General features: G+C 35.4%; 1 protein-coding gene across 9 annotated transcripts; it reads right to left on the bottom strand.

Moving 5' to 3' along the window:
* Nucleotides 1–238: 238 nt before the first annotated feature.
* Nucleotides 239–7,689, bottom strand: LOC125670955 (uncharacterized). 9 transcript variants are annotated; one of them, XM_048906414.2, is made up of 7 exons: nucleotides 7,424–7,682; nucleotides 5,614–6,000; nucleotides 5,455–5,478; nucleotides 2,635–2,697; nucleotides 2,429–2,449; nucleotides 2,120–2,137; nucleotides 239–761 (listed from the first exon to the last, which is right to left on the bottom strand). In XM_048906414.2, exons 1-7 carry the CDS (start codon nucleotides 7,476–7,478, stop codon nucleotides 670–672), a joined length of 660 nt encoding a protein of 219 aa, XP_048762371.2. In that variant the 5' UTR covers nucleotides 7,479–7,682; the 3' UTR covers nucleotides 239–669. The 9 variants fall into 9 exon arrangements, with proteins under 9 accessions (XP_048762371.2, XP_048762375.2, XP_048762373.2 ...); XM_048906418.2 differs by lacking the exon at nucleotides 2,635–2,697; XM_048906416.2 differs by lacking the exon at nucleotides 2,429–2,449.
* Nucleotides 7,690–21,942: the final 14,253 nt, after the last annotated feature.

Genomic DNA, 21,942 nt, shown 5'->3' on the forward strand with positions numbered 1-21,942 from the left:
ACCTGATCACCAATGACCATGAAGATATTGTCAATGAGGAACTTCATATTTTTTTTATTTCACCATCTTGCTTTCTCTTTATATTTGCTGGATATGAACAGGTGAGAAAAATTCTATTTTGAATGTTGTACTACATGCCAACTATAAATTGTATCGTTACTTAGAGAAAGTAAGTGTAAAAAAATTCATGAATACAAATGTACTTGTGATTAATCTTAAACCAATAACAAATAACGTAGGTGCTTTTGGATTTATTGAGTTTCAGTTGTTTAAAACATCATTATCTATTATATATCACATCAATGTCAAACAAAAAAGGTATTTGAACATCTGTGTGTTTGTCTCTCTACATGCTGCACTTATTAGCTATTAAACTAAGCATGTTTCAAAGGTTCATTACCTTAAAGGCAAATATATGCAAAACATTTCAAAGTAAAGGAATTATATAGGCCCAGAAAAAAAAGCACTATGAACTAGACGTTTAAAACACAAATACTCCAATACCACTCTTCAGCTATATCGTCATCACAATAGAAAAGATTTGTTAAATTGGGTTCATTTCCTTATATTCTCCTCTGGTGTAGGTGTTAATGATAAAATCTTCCTCATCAACGCCTTTTATATGCATCGAATGCATTCACAAAACGTGTTTTCCTAACACAGCCTCCATCATTGAACTGCTGGCAAGAAGATCGCAAGAAATACACATCCTGATACCAGTGGTAGAAGTTGATGAAGACAGTTACCAAGCAGACTGGCTCCTGAAATGAAAACAACTTTGAAATTTGACAATTTTAGCATTTCGTATTATCCCTAGCATTCTTTCAGTCACATTTTTGGAAATGTTATATGCATATTTTGTGTTGACTTCGATCAGGCGATAATTAACTTTGAGTTTTGATATAAACTCAGTTCTAAGCAGGATTTCTATCATGCATGCATTATATTACAAGCTTCATCTCCGCCCTGCAAAAGGTTTTATAATTTATCATACTTTCAGTAAAGCAGTAGCGCTGTATGAGTGTTATGATCTTTCTTTAACAAGAATGATACAAGACAAAAAAGCAAGATATATAAGGAACACATGGAAGAGAGATTGTGTTTCCTTGAGAGATTGTGTTTCCTTGAAAAGGAGGTAATCTTGAAATCTTGTTGCGCATAAAATGAATGTATTTCCTATTGGAGTGTCTCTTCAAATTTCATCTATTGACATCTCATCCACATGAGAAGTAAACAATCTCTGGCTGTGAATTCGATACTTAGATATGTCGAGGACGTTTCATCTATTAACAATGCTCATATCGATTCATATGTCTATTTGATATATCCCAGTGAACTCCAAATATATTTCAAATAAAGTCTCCCTATCTGCGACATATTGAAATATTTCATTGAACATATATGCCAACGTCAAACTAACAATGTAACTTCATGATAAACGAGATGACATCAGCTTCTCTATCGTGAACTTCTTATATTTGTGAAGTAATATTCCATTATCACGTTCATATGGTGTTTTTATCTCTCAACTGATTCGACACGTGATAACATGTTCTGCGTATGATCAGATTCTAAATCGAGGCAGGCTATTGACAAAATAACTGAAGTTACAGGGGGTTTACCAGTCTTTTTAAAATCAGCATTTCGCCAATTTTATGTTCGTTATAATCATTTAATTTGCAAAATACGAGCAATCACTGGATCGAATGATAACGTACTGATTTTGACTAAAGATAACTAGTCGCCAGGAGAATCTTTCTCCTCCTAGATGCCTGATCCGTGATTGCTCTTTTCTTAATTTTGTATCGTTTATAGGATTCATGAGTTTAATCACTGTTCATTATCTTCACCTGTTCATCCATACTTTATCCTTGTGACAGAATTAATTACTTAACACATATAATTACGCAACATATACCATTATATTATGTACACAACATATATAATCACACAAAAGCTATAGTACATTCTAAGATGAGCGTACATGTATGAAGATGCACTTAATGCATATATGGCAATAAGTTAAAAATGCTCAGTTTAGTATTGTTTGCAATTATAAAGCTGTTAAGATGAAAATAAGTTCAGTATACGTTTACTCAATACACTAGTTATGAAATACCTGAATTTGGTGTGGTGACTGTAAGACAAGCAATTTTACAATAGCTTTTTAGTCTAGAACTGCTTTGATAATTTATTCGTTTTTACTGAAACTTTGTATTACTTCTGTACAAACATTCTATTAATTTGATTTTCGTAGTTTTTTGGGGTATTTCTTTTTGTTTCGACATACCAGGAAATCATTCTATTAAGTTTGTATGAAAAAGATTAGACAGTAAATCATAATTTAGTATCTAAAATATGGATTGACTGTATCAGTCAATGGAACGCTTTCATTACTTGTGATAAGATTTTTGTACATGATTTTTACCTTCTGCAGATGAGGTGGGTTCTGAAATTTTAAAGATATAATTCAATTCAAAAGTACAATAGATTATACTGTCTCTTTCTAAACTTGACACTGTATAATAGCGTACTTCATACTATCTTTGGATTTCATATGTGTGATATGAGTCATCCAAATAACGTTAATATTGTTAGTTCTATTTAACAACTTTCACATTTTCTCGTTTTCACCTGTCGTTGTATTTATTGGCATTGGTGGCATTGTTGGCTCTGTTGTCCATGTCGTGGGAGAATCTAGAATATCATGAAATAATTTTTATAGATTAGCCACATCGCGAATCGAAATTTAGACGACGTTTTATCTATTTACAATATTCACTTTCATGTATGAAAGGTGAAGATAACGAACAGTGATCAATCTCATAGGGCTTCCGTGGCCTAGTGGTTAGAGCATCGCGCTCAAAATAACACGGCGTCTCACCTCTGTCGGCGCGAGTTCGAATCCCGCTCGCACCGGTAAGTGAGAAAGTTTCCCAGTTTACTTTTGGAAGGTCAGTGGTCTCTTCCCAGGAACATTGTATCTGGGTTCTCCCTTCCACCTATAAAAACTGGGCGCCACCAAATAACTGAAAAATTGTTGAGTGTGGCGGACAACAGCACAACAATCAACTAACTCGTAAGTAGTGTGTTTTGGTTTAAAAGCAGATCATATTCAGAACAGGATTTCAAGTATAGTATATGCTGAGATACATAAATTTTATGGTAGCTATAATGATCGTATTTGCAAATACAACCTGTCATTAAGTTGGATGTTGTCTGATGTACTTCATACTAATTGTTAAGCCGCTCTTTACTTAATGATTTTGACTAGGGATTATTCCGTTTACATAATTAAAATATAGGGCCCACGGCGGGTGTGAGCGGTCGACAGGGGATGCTTACTCCTCTTAGACACCCGATTCCACCTCTGATGTGTCCTGGGGTCTGCATTTTACCTACTCTTAATTTTGTATTCGTTATGAAATATATCAGATTGATCCCCGTTCGTTATTTTCACTTTTATAAACACCATTTGCAGATGATAATTGAATATTTTTACATATATTTGGACAGCTGACGGAATTTAAAGCCATCCTTTTTCATCACAAAGTTGAGTTGTTGGTGTTCCGTTAAAGTCTAAGTTCAGTAAAGCATCCAAATATGAAATAGATGTGAGAGACTATCTAAAGCATTTTATTTTGGGGGCCACTACGATGTATCAAATAGACATTATATGAATGAAAACGTATAATGGCAATAGATAAAACGTTGTCAATATATCTAAATGTTGATTTGAAGCCCCAAGCAAACGATTTCTTCTCGTGTAGAAGTTTTTGAAAAATACAATCCATCTCATAAGAATTCAAAAGCGGATGAGCTAATGAAAATGAAAAAGTTGTGCCTGTAGGAATTCCAACAGAATGTTTACAATTTCCAAAGACTACATTGTATATAGATATTTGCAGCGAGGAACCTCAATGTCTTTCTTATAACAACGTCCGAGTGCTTGTGTCCAGAATCAGAATAGTTTTTAACGAATGATTCCTAGCATATAGATGGATGCAAATACCAAACTAAGAAAAGTGGTCAGTTGCTGAAGAAATTCCGGTGAAACATGCATGATCCAGCTGGTCTGTAGCTAAGAGGGAAGGTGGTTGGCTCCATATGAAAGGTAGATTTTTAGGAAGGGCAGACAGGGTTCTTGATTATGAACAGTGTCTAAATCCCCTCCCTTGGCACTGTGATGGTGTGGGGTGATGCGGATTAGCCCAAATGAGAGAAAATCGAACCAAGACAGGGGCACCTGCCCAGAGTATGTTCTGTGCACCAGCACCAACATGTTTAGATTACATGTAATTTAGGGTCATAATTTATTAACTTCACCAATATGAAATACAAGCATTGACATAAAAGTGAAATATGATTTTCCATTAGTCTGTCATAACCTGACATTAATGTATGCCCCTACCCACATGTTTCAGAACCAAACCAACTGTCCCCCGCCATTACAGATACGGTAATTTGAATGCATTCATTAAAACTGAAGCGTGAATTTGACGAATTCCCTCCTTTGAAACGTTCTTGTGTAAAACTTATACGGTACCAATTTTGATGCACCAGATGCGCATTTCGACAAATAATATCTCTTCAGTGATGCTCAAGCCGAAATTTTGGAAAATCGAAAAAACAATAAACTTGTAAGAGCTAAAAGGAAAACTAGAGTGCCAACAACTGGAGCCAAACTCGTCCAAGGATGTACATTGAATTAGCAAATGTGAAATAGTTCCCACAATGCTCATCAATATTCAAAATGCGAAAGATAGCTATAAATGAAAATTTTAATATTTCATCAAAATCAAAGAAATATTTCTAGAGAAAGAGGAAGATAGGTCTGAACAATTCTCTGACTGAGACTCTTATCAGTGTGATATCAGAGTGTGATACCAGAGTGCACCTCACTCATATGACGTCACCGCTTGCTATCATACGTATATAATGATAATATTTATTGATATAGAGCCCTATATGACTACAAATAATCACTCTAAAGCGCTGTACACAATAAAAATGACACAGCATGTTATAAAAGTAGTAAAAGGAAATTATAATAGCATTAAGACAGATAATATCAAAACAATGCTAGAAAAACATCAATAATGTGAAGTAAAATCACTAAAATCTAAAACATGATGTGCATGAAGAAAGTTCCACACCGTACAATCAAATGATATAAAATACAACAGTTGAAATAAATATACACTTGAAAAAGACATGTTCAAAGTGATGGTAAAGAAACCATAACGATTTAACCTATAATAATAATAATAATCATAATCATATGCAAGTCTAAAAAGATGTGCTTTAATCACAGTAAACTATGATATCATAGACAGCCAAGCGAAGACGGTCACTATTATCAAATGGAATATTTGACGTAATATAAATATATCTCAATCACGCGATCAATGTCATGGCTATTTGAATAAAGTATGGATGAGTAAGAATACTAACCTGCTGTTGTCATCTCTTCGAAACCTGAAAAATATTTTTGATGATGAAAAATCAAAAACTGGATCTATTCATTTTTAGATATATCATGCATTATAACAGCATGGTATAGACAAACAAAACATGTCTAAGCCACTTCCAAGAATCCTATTACATGGTTACCTGTTATGTTGACAAAAACGATCTCAGATGAAATCATCACCAGTCCAGAAGTAGGTTTGAAATAGCTATAATCACACTGGTAAGATCCCATATCGTCAGGATATTTCACGCCATCTTTAGTGATAGCTAGGTAGAGATATGCAGACGTCGTCGAACTCATCGAAGCATTAACAGAAACGCCACTTCTATTCTGCATTGTGAAGTCCTGCCAAGAAATACCATCGTCTTTTGCAAAGGAAACGACATTGTTAGAGGATTTTTTCAGCTGGATAGTGAAGAATCTACTGGTACTGAGGGAGGTTTCATTGACCAAGCACCGGATGTCTATATCTGTCTGTGAATATTCCACGGTGGTATTCTTGACGTCGAGTACTACTGCAGCAAATGCTGTAAGATGATATAGTACTTTATTGGACATTTCATTTGTATTTCGAGTGCAAGTATTCATAATGTAATAATGTAATGTGATAATGTAATAATGTAATGTGATAATGTAATGTGATAATGTAATAATGTAATGTCATAATGTGATAATGTAATGTCATAATGTGATAATGTAATGTCATAATGTAATAATGTAATGTCATAATGTAATAATGTAATGTCATAATGTAATAATGTAATGTCATAATGTAATGTAATAATGTAATGTCATAATGTAATGTCATAATGTGATAATGTAATGTCATAATGTAATGTCATAATGTAATAATGTAATGTCATAATGTAATAATGTAATGTCATAATGTGATAATGTAATGTCATAATGTAATAATGTTGTAAGATAACCAATAAATGTCTTCAACTTTAGATTAATTTAATGTGTACAATGTACATAATCATGTAGCAATACAATGTTTACAGGACAGAGTTCAAATGACTATTAGGAGAATGTAAATGTTCTGGTTATGTGTGGTTATGACTCGCATTGATGTGACCACGTGAAACATACAAATTGCAGAATACTTCATAAAGTGCAGTGAAATCGGGGAGGTTAATAATGAATAGTTGTTATCACAAGTGCGCTCGAAAATGAAGGAGGCAACAGGATCTCGCGTTTTAAACATCAAGGAGACATATGTATCTTTATTTAGTTTTGAAAAATATTATAACGAGCATATCATGTTTTAAAAGTAGTACAGGAAAACACCTATTATCACGAAACACAATAGTTTTATATCGTCTATCTTAAAAAGCAAAATAAAAATAGACTGGTTGATTTTATTTTTAACATTTTAGGTGAAAGATACAAAATGACTTCATTGTAGTTGTGATGGAATATAAATGTTGGAATCTAATAATCAAAACGAAAGCATGATCATATCTGCATATCTGTTTGTTAGTAACTTCGAGCTGTCTAAAGATGTGAAGATAAATATATAGCTGTAGTTATTCAATCCAAGATTAAAATATCTGCCTTGTTTGATTTGCTGTAGGCCTATTTGGCACGGAGAGCTTGTTGCCTCTGCCCGCCTTGACTCACTACAATCTAAAGACAACGCCAGATCTGCCTTATGAGATATCGCATACACGTTTCCGAATTTGCACTGACAAAAGATACATATAATATGAAAACCTAATTCACGATGACATCTTGAAATCGTTATCATTAGATTTTGATATAGTTAAATACACTTTGCATATACATGTAATTATGCGCTTGCAATATTAATAAAAGTATTCGATATTAAAAGTACATGTATATCAAAGTTTGGCATTTGCAATTTTTAATGAATACTATGAGTGAACAAAAAGCATTCTTGTGTAAGAAATCATTGAAATCAAACGAACAAATACTAAATTTACACACCAATATTTCCTACGAATAATAATCCCACAATATAAAGCATCCTTATGGCTCCCATGGTGAAGTCAGTGAGCACTAGCGAATATCGTTGATCACATGAGAGGACGCTGTACACAATTCTGCTCTTGTTCAAGTATTATTAGAATGAAATTCCTTCCCTATTACACATAAACTCAAATCTCAATGTTATTTTAATACTTTATCATTTCGCCCAAATTTTAATGGGGTACCTGTAAAGTGCGAAACGAAATCGAAACGAAACGAAACGAAATCTGCCGAAACGAAACGAAATCTACCGAAACGAAACGAAATCTAACGAAACGAAACCCACCGAAACGAAACGAAACCTACCGAAACGAAACGAAACAGATTGTATGATCGAACTCTTTTAATTATAATAATTGAAAATGGTATCTTAGGCCTCTGTTAAAGTTTACACATATAAATAAAATTCACCTCCCCTTTGATGTAGGCTTTCGGCTTGACTGATACAAAGTTTTAAGAGTTGGAAAGGGGGGGGGGTTTAAGCACAAAGTACATATATACCATGTGCAATTAGCTTCGGATCCATAAATTTCAGAACAGAAGGTTACAGTCTCACAGGTCAGAGGTCTGGGGAAACACACTAAACGAGAAATGAGGTCGTCGGCGTTGAATCCGATTTTGGGCATAAATATATGTTTCAGTATTTTTTGCTCTAAAGACAAATATATGTATACATGTGGATATTGTGTATTTGTATGTAGTATATCAAACGGTGGATTCTGAATATGTCCTCCCGTTCTCTTTGTGATTTCTGCTTAAAATCCCCTTGTTCATAAGCCTTTTCAGTTTACAAAATGCCGACCTCCTCCTAATATCATTGCATTAAAAAAAATCCGTTTTCCGTCCCGTTTTCAATTCCCCGTCTTAGCAACATCCCAAATGTATAGAGTTTTTTCCATTATTGAAATTACTCGCACCTCAGCAGTTAGAGATAAAATAAGAGGTTAAGAGCTCTTCCTGCTTTCAATTTTCTCAGACACCAGCTTCTTCAAACAATGTATCTATGCCCAAAGGCGGATCCAACGTCGGCGACCCAACCCCTCGTATAGTGTGTTTCCCCAGATCTCTGAGACTGTAACCCTCGGTTCTGAAATGTATGGATCCGAAACTAATTGTACATGGCATTTAATCAACTACGGATATGAACTTTGTGCTTACTCCCCCCTTTCCAACTTTTAAAACTTTGTAACAGTCAAGCCGAAAGCCTACATCAAAGGGGAGGCGAATTTTACTTATATGGGGTAACTTTCACAGGGCCTAAGATACCATTTTTAATTATTATAATTAAAAGAGTTCGGTTATACAATCTGTTTCGTTTCGTTTCGGTAGGTTTCGTTTCGTTTCGGTAGATTTCGTTTCGTTTCGGTAGATTTCGTTTCGTTTCGTTTCGCACTTTACAGGTACCCAATTTTACTGTGTTTCAGATTCTCATTATTGAAAAGTATTAAAGAGAGCACTGATATTAAACAAAGAGACTAGAGCAAGCCTATAGTATACACTGTACTGGCAATAGCCATTAAAATAGAGAAATTCGTTCGATCATTCAAGAAATCACTATACGAAATCACTGTCTAATTTGTTGGATATATGGGATGGTTAACTGCTAAATGGAAAACATGATGATTTATGCGTAGCATAACGGCTACTAGTATGCATGGCGATAAAGCCGTTACAGCCCCTAAATGTTCTACTTTCCCACGTGAATGGTGAGCGAACGGTGAACACACGCGGAGCGAACGGTGAGTCAACGGTGTGTGAACGCTGAACGCTATCTGACTTTGGTGAACGGTGAACAATCGGTGAGCGTATTAAATTAGTTAGCACTTTAAGAAAAGTATGCTGCCATGAGGGGTTACCGTTCATACCCTCATGTATTTCCATAAATGAAATTTGTTTTTTATATTTACATTTTACTTTAATTTCTGTCGGAATATTCCCAGCCGTTAAAATAGTCGCACTATATTTATCAAGATTCATACGCACATCTTTAAAATTAATGAGAAAATATGAGAAAATGGCTATCTTTTCAATGGGTAAAGATATCGAAGTTAAAAACATTGGAAATGTAAACATTAAACGATAACATGCTAAACATGGGGAGCGGAGTGGAACGAAAACCCTTGGTCTTAGTTAAAACACGAACGAAGATCACATTCACGATCTCCTGGTCACTAAGAGAGCGCTTTCACTACTAAGCTACCGGTACCGGTCGATTGTGTAGTCACCAGAAGGATAATTCGTACCCTCAAGTAGGACACAGGGTCACCCCATTTTAGTATGACCCCGGGTCATCCTATTTTCTACAGTTTACTGACCCCGGGTCCTGTTTGAGGGTATGAATTATCCCTCTTCGTGTAGTCATGCAAGTAAGTTATAAAACAAGCAAAAACGTCAACGAGATCATTTTGAAGCAGAGCATCAACTCGACCGCTAAAATGTTACATATTCTAAACTAGTTCCAGAAAACACACGGAAATTGTAATATAAAATATTTTAGTTAAAATTGGAAACAAAATCATAAAACTATTTAATTTGAATACTCACTTTAAAACAAGCACTACATGTTCTATCATTTATGTAAAGGCACTTAAGAGTTTTCAAAAAATATAAATGTATAGAATATCCATATTGTATGTTTCAATATTGGATGTAAACTACATTTCAGTACTAAAATACCATCGTTGACCCATTCGTTACTTTAAACGAATTCCAACAGCCATTGTACCCTTTAACCTTGATGATGCTCATATTTGGTAATGGTTACACAGACAGGTGGTACTAAAAAGGGGGGTCAAACTAGTTTGCAACAAACATATCTTCATTGTCGAGGATGAAAGCAATATCAATTTCAAAAGAAATATGAGAGAAAACATTCAATGCATGTAAATATAACATGCTGAGGTGCCATCTTATGGTATACAAATGAAGCAAACATGGAATATTAGTTGATTGTCAGTTTCAATGGATTTTAGAAACCAAAAGCTTCAGAAATGTGCTTAATATGTCTTATAGTTTAAAATAGAATGCAATGACAAGGCATATCCCGGATCTACATCACATGATGATGGTGGTGTTGTTTGCAACCCTGATTTGCACGTCACGGATGTTAAACAAGGCGATAACCAAAGTATACTTATACATATGTATATAAATATTTGCAGCTGTAGCATATTCAAACTAAAGTACCTTGTTTTTATCCACTCATTTGTCTAACCAATATCTGGGAACCCATCATGAGTTGCGTCTATACTAGTTGTAAAAACTTATAAAATGGTAAATTCATATCTACATGTATTTGATGATGAAAAATGAAACGTGTTGATTTCAGTAAACACTACTTATATTTATATATTTTTGAAAACCTTTTATTGAGGCCTTTTATGCATATTATCGATAAGGAATCATTTCCCCATGCGCACTTTCTAAGACACCCACAGATAAGCCAATAATAAACATATAGACTGGTTCCCAGTCATACAAGTAGTGAAGCAATGAAGTCAATTATAGATAATTGACTGGTTCCCAGTCATAGAATTAGTGAAACACTGAAGTCAATCATAGATAATAGACTGGTTCCCAGTCACACAAGTAGTGAAGCAATGAAGCCAACCATTCATAGTGATAGAGAGTTAGTTGAACAGTCAAATCACTTATTTGAAGCGAACAGTAATGTCACCCAAGTGCACATTAATTGCTAGAACCGGCCGAAGCTGAAAGTAAATTTCCAGACATGAATTATGAATGACTGCTACGAGATTCGGGGAAGGCGTCAGTCCAAATATTCAGCCAAGCCGAATTTCAGCCGAGATTAGTTCCCAGTCATAGAATTAGTGAAGCACTGAAGTCAATCATAGATAATAGACTGGTTCCCAGTCATAGAATTAGTGAAGCACTGAAATTAATCATAGATAATAGACTGGTTCCCAGTCATACAAGTAGTGAAGCACTGAAGTCAATCATAGATAATAGACTGGTTCCCAGTCATAGAATTAGTGAAGCACTGAAATTAATCATAGATAATAGACTGGTTCCCAGTCATAGAATTAGTGAAGCACTGAAATTAATCATAGATAATAGACTGGTTCCCAGTCATACAAGTAGTGAAGCAATGCAGTCATGGATAATAGCCTGCATATGTAGTCGTGTGAGTAGTAGAACAGTCACATCCGTCAAATACAAAGCCTGGGTCACGGTCCCACAGGTGGTCAAGCAATCCAGTCAGTGACGGTACTAAAGACTGGATCAAATATAAAGCCTGGTTCATGGTCCCACAGGTAGTCAAGCAATCCAGTCAGTGACTGTACTTAAGACTGGATCTTAGTGGTGTAATTTTGTTAAACTTTGCACACTCTGTAATTTTGCTCAAATTTCAAAATTTGACAATATAAAATGCTTCTTTACCATCCAGATAATTTGAAACTTCCATGTAAATAATTCCACGTCATACACGATTCTGTGTTATGTTCAGTCCCGTCCTGCGGAAACAGTAAGTTTCTCGTACCAGTAATTTGTCTTGATAAGAGTGGAATATACCATATTTCTTTTCTTTTTGGAATCTTGGTTACGGATGCTTAATTTGAAAGAAATCATGCATTCATTTGTACTTGCAATATATACATGTATATGTGTATATATACAGAGAGAGAGAGAGAGAGAGAGAGAGAGAGAGAGAGAGAGAGGGGGGGGACTATATCAACCAATTTAAGTCTATGAGTTTTGAAACTATACACCAGGATTCGTAGACTCAAGCAAACTGATTTTATACAACAGGCAATTACTCTAAACATAGGTTCACGGTGTAAAGTCAATAAACCAATCAATGAAAGGTACTGCACATGAGAGATGTATATCCGAAATTCGTCTTCTATGTACCCATTGATATTAATTTGTAGTGAGATTAATATGAAAGCTGTGGATGATTTCTCTTATAGACAATGGAATCTTTTTTTTCAAAACAACAATGTACTGACGGTCAGATTTAATGCATATGAATATCAAAGATAAAAAATTAATACAGGTATAAAAAAAAATATACATACCTGTTGTAGTTACTCTGAAACCTGATGAAAACCGATACGATGACCTCAGACATATGTAGATAGCAGATATCGATGTGACGTATTTGTTATGGTTATTAAGACTAGAATATCAAACTTTTAAAAACAATAGGAATTGCAAATATACCTGTTATATTGACAAATACGACCGGAGATGAAATCTCCACCAATCCCGTGCCCGATGCATAACTGCTATAGGTACACTGGTACGAACCCATATCACCGGGATATCGGACTTGTCCCTTAGCAACAAATAGATGTATGTATGCAGATGTCGCTGTGCTTTTGGAGGCGGTGACGGATACTCCACTTCTAGACTGCATGGTAGCGTCTTGCCAGGCAAGGCCAGAGGTTTTTGCAAAGGAAACGACATTGTTAGAGGATTTTTCCAGCTGGATAGTGAAGAAGTTACTGGTACTGAGGGATGTCTCATTGACCAAGCACCGTATGTCTATATCTGTCTGTGAATATTCCACGGTGGCATTCTTGACATCGAGTGATACTGCAGCAAATGCTGAAAGATAATATATTATTTCATTGGACATTTCATTGTATTTCGAGAACAAGTATTCATAATGTAATAATGCTGCATTGATAATTTTATCTTTTTGATGTTCAACAGTTGTGTGCGGCTATAAACATGGGTAATTTTCATGGTCGACAATTAAAAAATACTAGATATACGTTCATCATAATATGTACCTGGACATTTTAGCGCATATTTTTATTTTCGCTCAATTCGCTCCCATCTCATCAGAGCTGGGCGAATATTAATTTACTCGTTACACTAAAGTTGGTTTTGTATTACATGGTTTTGGGAGAATTTAAAACTTTAAAACAGAGGAAGTGTGTTTGAGCAAACTATAGATCCACAATCTTTGTGACGTTTAATATGATTACGGTGTGACCGTTGGGGCGAGCGCAGTATATCTGAATACATTTTCAAAAAATTTATATTGAAAACAAGGAAAACTGATCTGGTTCACTGTCAATACGTAGGATTACTGTCTTGCTCTTCTCGCCAATGTAGGAACCAGTTTAGCGGGAAATGCAACGAGCGTGTTGTGACGTAACCTGGTAGTTGTGACGTGACTGTTTACATTTCTTTAGACAATATTTTAAAAAGAAAGAGGGAAGAATATGATTTTCATCCTTTCCTTTCAAATAAGAAAGGTTTGTAATACTTCAAAGATTTTTTTTATTATTATTTTACGAATCGAACCATCTGCCATTTTGTACGAGGGACTTCTGGGATTGGCGTCAAAAAATTCTTGTTAGAGGTTGAGATTTAGCTCGGATTATTTCCCGCGCTCTAGTCATTTGAGCTCGCAGTACGAGCCAGCGCTCCGCGCTGGTTCGCTGCGCTCGCTAATATGTTTTACGGTGTGACCGTGTTTGAGGGCGAAGCAAAAAAGTTTTGGCATTAGTATCAGGAGAAAAACAACCCGAAGTTAGCACGAGGACAGAGCTGTATCAAAGCATCCTAATTTTGGACATTTGATCCGCCTATATATTGAACGCAGGAAATATAACGCAAATTGATGTAAACAGTACATTGTGACGTCCTATTCAGCGTCGTTATTTAGCAAATTCACAAACATAGCGTTTGAACCTCAACAAAAAACATGTCGTTAATCGTGGAGTGATTATATATGATTAAGAAAATAAGATTCACATGCTTTTACGGATTTTATGTGTAACATCTCAGAACGACGTGAACTAGGGTAGACGAGATTCAAAATGGAGGAATACATGTCCACGCGCTAATATTCGAATCGACGCCATTGGTACCAAACTTTTCAATTTCCATAGGTATGGTTTAATTTTTCATTATTTTCCTATATTTTCCTTTTAAACATGTATATACGTGTTACCTATAGGGAGAGCTCCGCTCTCACGGCCCTTCGGGCCGTGAGAGGGCTTCGCCCTCTATTACAGTAATTCGGGTGGTCACTTAGCAACAGAGAGCACTGAAAAAAATACCTAGTTAATTTAACTAGGATGCCTCGTAAAGACTTGCTCATGACTAGTAAGTAATGTATTTACTAAGCAAGATAGTGATGTAACTAGAAACATGACGTCATAAGCATCGTGACCCGTGTTGCCCGCGAAAACTGCAGCAAGGTCTATTCTGCGAGACGCCATTTTTATTGGGATGCTGGAGAGGAAACATTGACTTAAAAGGTTTGTCATTGAACTTATGACTGTTGTTTTTTTTAAATTCTTGATGTTTATTTAATATGATTACGGTGTGACCGTTGGGGCGAGCGCAGTATATCTGAATACATTTTCAAAAAATTTATATTGAAAACAAGGAAAACTGATCTGGTTCACTGTCAATACGTAGGATTACTGTCTTGCTCTTCTCGCCAATGTAGGAACCAGTTTAGCGGGAAATGCAACGAGCGTGTTGTGACGACGTAGCCTGGTAGTTGTGACGTGACTGTTTACATTTCTTTAGACAATATTTCAAAAAGAAAAAGAAAGGGAGAAGAATATGATTTTCATCCTTTCCTTTCAAATAAGAAAGGTTTGTAATACTTCAAAGATTTTTTTTATTATTATTTTACGAATCGAACCATCTGCCATTTTGTACGAGGGACTTCTGGGATTGGCGTCAAAAAAAAAATTCTTGTTAGAGGTTGAGATTTAGCTCGGATTATTTCCCGCGCTCTAGTCATTAGAGCTCGCAGTACGAGCCAGCGCTCCGCGCTGGCTCGCTGCGCTCGCTATTAGAAATCGTACACAGCTTGATATTTTTTAATATGCAACTTAATACATTTTAACACACTGTTCTGTTTTTGTTCATTTAGATGCTGATGACTGTTTGGCAATCCTGTGTAAAGAAAAGTTTGAGAAATCCTGATTACAGGTTCAAGAAATTCCACAGAAGATACATCCCCCATCGCAATCAAGATTGACCAGAAGATCATGTCGACTTTTAACTTCAGATTAAAGTTCTTGATGTTATCTTCTGTATTCAATTTTTTGGAGGATTAACAGGGCGATTTTACTTGTCCTATCAATTAAATTACTAGACTGCTAGTAAGTGTGGCAATGGAATACAGGAATGGAAAATTAGTAAATCTACTGAATGCATACTAATATTTACTATTGACTGAAGTAATGTTTTACTGTCTGATTAGTTAAATTAATACTAGTTAACAAATAGTAAACTTACTTAACACCTAGTAAAAACTACTTTTAAATTAGTGATTGTATGGACAGTAGTTTTACTAGTTTGCTTAGTGTATTTTACTAGTTATTTTTTTCAGTGAGGGTTCCGTTCTCGATTCCGATGCTACGGCAAATCTAAACGTTTACCGCCAGAATGAGGGGAAGTACTACAAATTATGAAACATGCTTAGCGCATACGGCCATGGCAGTGAACATTCTTCATAAAAGGTCAAGATAAAAGCAGTTATCAATGTCATAACTCCCACACGAAATACAAAATAGAGTGTTGGGCAATCACAGACCCCTGTATATACCAGAGGTGGGATAAAGTGCCTAGGAGGAGTAAGTATCCCCTGTTGACCGGCCACACCCACCATGAGTCACACATCCCGATCAGACAAATGGAGTAATCCGTAGTCAATGCTTACCTTGACACAGAACCTCTGTTCCAAAAAACAAACTCGTGAATTTTCGGATTACCTACGTTAAATGTTTAAGATTTGACGAGTTGGTGGGATCGAGAAAACACCAAGATATCTTACACACCAATATTTGCCGTAAATAATAATCCCACGATATGTTGCATCCTTGTGTCTGTAGCTGAATTAAAATCTACTGATCACTGTACTCTTAAGGCTTGTAATGATGAAAGATTATAACGTAATGGCAGCTGGACCTTAAAGGATCTGATTTATTTATAGCACCAACAATTTTGAAATATTAACTCATACCATATGATATTGAACAACAGTGAATTGTGGGTAATTATTTTGGAAAATGCAACTAGATCACCTAAATGTTTGATTTATCTGCATCGCATCAATACTACGTGTGTTTCTGATATCTGCAGGAACTATTCAAGTATAAAAACAAAATGCATCTAACATAATATAATCTAAATGATCAAACTATATGTTTGATATCAAAAAAGAAATCCCGTGGTGATCCGGATTATAAAAGGTCCCCAGTACCCCTTGCTTGTCGTAAGATGCGACTAAATGGGTAGATTATTCGGATGAGACCGCAAAAACCGAGGTCCCGTGTCACAGCAGGTGTGGCACGATAAAGATATCATCCGAAGGACCGCCCCATTTAGTCACCTCTTACGGCAAGCAATGGGTACTTAAGACCTATTCTAACCCGGATCCCAGGGGTGGGGTGGGGTATTGAGGACCTATTCTAACCCGGATTTCCACGGCTGTTTAAAATGATCGAAGGAGTCGCTTAAATGACTCAATGTCCCCCTGAACTAAACGTAATATTTAATGATATAGCATGTACTATGTAATGAACAAACAACAATAATAATACAAGCTGCAAAATTATCAACACCATGTTTTCGAGAACAACGAATTTTCTTTCTGATCACATGAGAATCGATAATCTAAGTTGGGCATTAGGCTAATCTTAAAGAGATAGTAAAGCTCATTTTGTTGAATGTCTTTTTCTCTCTCGCCCCATTTCATCTTATTCCTTTCTATTATAATTCAAAAGATATATGAATGATATTTTTCAACTTTGAAATAACTGCATGTTCGTCAAATGTTACACCAGGAACCAATTTGTATAGCAGATTGAAGTTTTGTCTTGGAAGCACAAATTCAGGAGTCATAGTCTATAGTTATTGAAACCTTGAGAAACATCTCATTGGTATGGTACAGTTATATAATAATCAAGGAACAATACACTAGTGAGTATAATCACGTGAAAAGAATCATGTGACCAAATACGGATGATGGACAAACATATATCTTATAAGTTTCTTAGACTCAGCGCCTTTATCAAAAACCTTGCTAAATTACATAAATCTTTTCTATTTCTTATTTTAAAAGAGTTGCACAAGTTTGAACATGGATGGTCGAGTAAAATACTATCGTTTGATGTATGTTTTTCGTAAATCGGAATAATAGGGACATGACAGAACAATATGGTATTCGTCTTCAATTTCGTTTAAATCACTTTTCTGACATTTTCTTTGAGACCTTGCTATGTTTGAGTATAGACCCTTTTCTATCAACAGCTCATGTGCAGACATAATATTAATTAAGGTTATAATCGTTTTGAATTTGGAAATAAATGCAAATAAATACACAAAATAGTTATTTTTACAGAAAATAACTTGTATTAGTCGTTTGTACTAATTCTAATTCTTTCAAATTTGAACTAAATGACCTTTGCTGTCCCTGTAAACATTTAACAGCGTTAGAGGTGAAAGTCGAGCGTATTATAAATCCGGGCAGGCAGTGCTCCTTCGTGATACGGGCATGAGCGTCACATAGGTCTAAATTGTGGTACTTCACATCCTGCTGGTGGAGTCTCTATATGAATGAAACATTCTTGAGTGGAATTTTAACAAACAAAATCATCCCATCGTCCCCTGTCAAAAGAACCATAAAAATCCGAGACTTGTGTCCGTTTTCTGAAGATAATAATTGCCATGCTTTGACTATTGCGGACTTAACCTATATACTTTGATACATTGTATATTGGTAAATATTATTACACCGATATGTACCAGGCATGTATTTTGAAACAACATTTAGGTTTCTTCCGTCTTAAACTACATCTTCATCATGTAAATTGTTGAAACTTTGACCACAGAAAATTACGAAAGCCGGATAGTCTCATATTTGAAAAAGTAAAAAAAAAATTTAACTTGTTATAACGAGTTAGTATCTCGTAATAACGATTTAATATCTCGTTATAACGAGTTAATTATCTCGTTATAACGAGTTAATTATCTCGTTATAACTAGTTAGTATCTCGTTGTAACGAATTAGTATCTCGTTATAACGAGATGATTAACTCGTTATAACGAGGCACTAACTCGTTATAACTAGATGTTTAAGTCGTTATAACGAGATACTAACTCGTTATAAAGAGATAATTAAGTCGTTATAACGAGATAACTAACTTGTTATAACGAGATACTAACTCGTTATAACGAGATACTAACTCGTTATAACGAGATACCAACTCGTTATAATGAGTTGGATTTTTTTTTTTACTTTTCAAAATTGAGCCTATCCGGCTTTCGTAGAAAATGGAAACGCGATACAAAAAAAAAATAATAAAAATAAAGAACAGAAAATTACAGAAGTACAAAGAAGAGATAAAACAACATCATGATATATAATACTAATAATTATAGTAATCCTTTATTTAGAGAGGGTAGCCCTATTAGTACCTGGTCATTATTCTTCCCGGTGTAACCGTGGTGGCTGTCGCTGGTGACCAGGGTCGCTCTTAATAGAATATATAGGGAAAAGAACGACTCGGATCACCGGCTTCTGCGCATGCGTGGTATTTAACTCGAAGCGGTGCTCCATTGGTTTTAAATCCATAGTAATAATAAACCCCCTTCTCAGTTTTCTGTTTCGTATGCACATCATAACTTGAAAGATACAAATTAACTTGTATTATCCAACTCCAAAATTGATATTTTAATGCATAAGATTTCTGAATTATGTCTAAGATATCTAATAACGAATAAACAACTTGAAAACAATGGCTTTTTATTCAAAGCATATTTACAATAGTGTTATCTCCATAACAATTCCTAAGTCATCTTTTATTTTTTAATCACATGATAACAGGTGTGAACAAGGCCCAGCTAGACGCCTTAAACTTGGATTAAAGTGCAGGTGTAAACAATTACCTGTAAATAAAATAACATCAGGTTATTCTACCGTGACCAACCTTCGTAATCGTATTAGTACAAGTACCACTCGCCCAATTTACGAACAATACGTGGGCACATATTCAACATTGTTTTATTATTCATTTATTTATTTTGCATAGTATGTTTCTTCTCTCACCCTCTTTTATTTCAAATATATTTTCTGATTATCTGAATTCAAATTATCTCCGATATGCGAACAACCACACATCTACTGTATACAACTTGGAGGTTTACTTTGGGTGTTTTTGTACAAAAGTGGAAGACTTTCCTATTACGAGATAATTCTTTTTGTGTTAAAATTTAACCAACTAGACTCTATATACATGTACATATAGCAGGGTCGTGTGTAGAAACCAGCAGGCATGAGGGATCGTGCCATCCTTCTTATTCCCAATAAAAACCATAAGACAACAAAACTAACGTCTGGCGGCTTTTTCTTCTTCTTTATTCACCTAATATCTATTTATTTATTTTCAAGGTCAACGTATATCTGTTCGCTTATGCCCCAACTATAATTGCTTACAAAGGACACGTTTCAGTTTCACGAAATTAGTCAAAATAGGACTCATGTTTGGTATACGGACAAAAAGTCACAGGATAAACGTCACTGGACAGAAAGTCACAAAATATGTAGGAAAAGTCACAAAAATTACTTAGCAAATGAGACCCCATATATACTTTTAAGATAATAATAACAGGTGGTACCCAAATGCTCACTAAAGCTGTTGTTCAGACACCAGACATTTCTTACAGTGGATAGGAGGTAGAAGGGAATACATGTCATCATTATTGATGTTTGTTTTGCCACATTTAGCACTTTCAGTTCATTATTAGATGTTCATTATTAGATAATAAGAAAGGAGAAATCATTAACTTGTTTATATAGCAATTATTATATGATAGTTCACTTACTTCTTGTTTTGACAATAATCTGGAGTGAAAGGAAGCCAACCATAATTCTGCCATCAGATTTTGTTTTGACAATCATTACATGTAATATGTAGTATACTAAACCAAATGATCATCAAGCTTATTTTTATTTTATCTACATAAGAAATTGATTTGAACTAGATAATTTAAGTGTAGTTTCAGAATTCGGGAGAGAAAAAATGGGGAAAATACTTATTTTGAATTAATTATGAGCGTCGGTGACTGGAGTCGCACTTCAGAATGACCGTTTCATATTTTGTCAGAACTGACTAGGGCATGGTCTGTAAAAGTTGTAAAAGGTGCAAATAGGTGGCGGTTTGATTTGAACTAGATAATTTAAGTGTAGTTTCAGAATTCGGGAGAGAAAAAATGGGGAAAATACTTATCACATGCAAGGGATGCTAATGGTGGTAAAGCAGTGACAATTTACTTCCCAAATTCTCTTTCTTGATGCAGGCACTTTAGGGAATTCGGCTGTCATAGGGGTATGCTGTCTAACCAACAAATTGATGTTTTTCCATTGACAGTTAAGGCATTATGTCGTCTGCTGAGGACAACCTTCACCTCCTTGCTGACATCATGGTTGCCACTAATTACCAATCAGAAGAGGCACCAGCTCAAGATACCAGCTCTCTCGACCAGAACCAAAACACTGCTGGGAGTAATATTCATAATTTTAATCCTTGTAGTTCTAGGTTCTACCACCTCCGAAAAGACCCCCCAGCAAAGCGGTTCAAACAGCTGGGAAACGAGCATGAAGCTTCCAAGCCGCCGCAGACAGAAGGGACAGAACACACATCCAAATAAAGATTTCTTTTCTTCCCTTCCAGACAATGTTCTTCTCATCATTTTGAACTATGCTGCCAAGTGTGATGCTGACATGAATTTAATTTCTTTAGTTTGTTGTAGATGGAATTTGATGGTTCCCCATCTGCGAGACAACCTGGAAAAATCATGCATACAGTCCAGGCTAGGAAGCATCAACATATCACGTCTTCAAGCTGGTCAATTCATATTTTCAATTTCAAAAGTTTACCCTCCTTTCCCTCCATCCTTTCATAGATCCAGACTTTTGGATGATGCCACAGTGACAACACGTGTCTTTGATGACCATTCCTCTTATCCGATGGAACCAGATGCCAGCACAATTCCAGTTTTCCTTAACGACCTTACTAACACATTTGCTTTTATTTTATCTAAGGTTGACATTCATGTGCAGTGTGACCAGTCAAGATCATTCCTACTCATGAATGATGTTGTTTTTCAGGTGTTTAATCAATGGAGAAAATCTAAAAGATCTCAAAATCTTTTGATTTCAGATTACTTGTTCACTTGGCACACCAAAAGCACTACCCCAATGAGGCGAATTGGAAACCTTGTTCTCATGACCCAAGAGCAAGTGCAGGCATACACTGGTTGGCTTGAATCCTACCTTGACGTCCGTGATTTACAGCATTTCCGAAATCCTGTGGACAATTAAGAGGTTTGTGGACCTAATTCTGCAACAGAAACTCATGACAGGTAAATAATAAATCAGTATCAATTGAACCTGGAAACATGCATTGATCGACGAGTCCACCTGATTTTTATGAACCTTGATACTAAATGGACTTAATGTAGATTGCAGAAGC

This window comes from Ostrea edulis, chromosome 7 (genome assembly GCF_947568905.1).
Source record: "Ostrea edulis chromosome 7, xbOstEdul1.1, whole genome shotgun sequence".
In the NCBI taxonomy this organism is placed as follows: domain Eukaryota; kingdom Metazoa; phylum Mollusca; class Bivalvia; order Ostreida; family Ostreidae; genus Ostrea; species Ostrea edulis.

What these genes read in the sequence shown, in the direction of transcription:
- LOC125670955 (XM_056143442.1), bottom strand. Translation starts at nt 7,478, where the DNA reads ATGGGAGCCATAAGGATGCTTTATATTGTGGGATTATTATTCGTAGGA. An exon ending in ATTATTCGTAGGAAATATTG is followed by an intron (nt 6,001 to 7,423) that starts GTGTGTAAATTT and finishes ATCATCTTACAG; the next exon opens with CATTTGCTGCAGTAGTACTC. An exon ending in CGAAGAGATGACAACAGCAG is followed by an intron (nt 2,698 to 5,454) that starts GTTAGTATTCTT and finishes ATGATATTCTAG; the next exon opens with ATTCTCCCACGACATGGACA.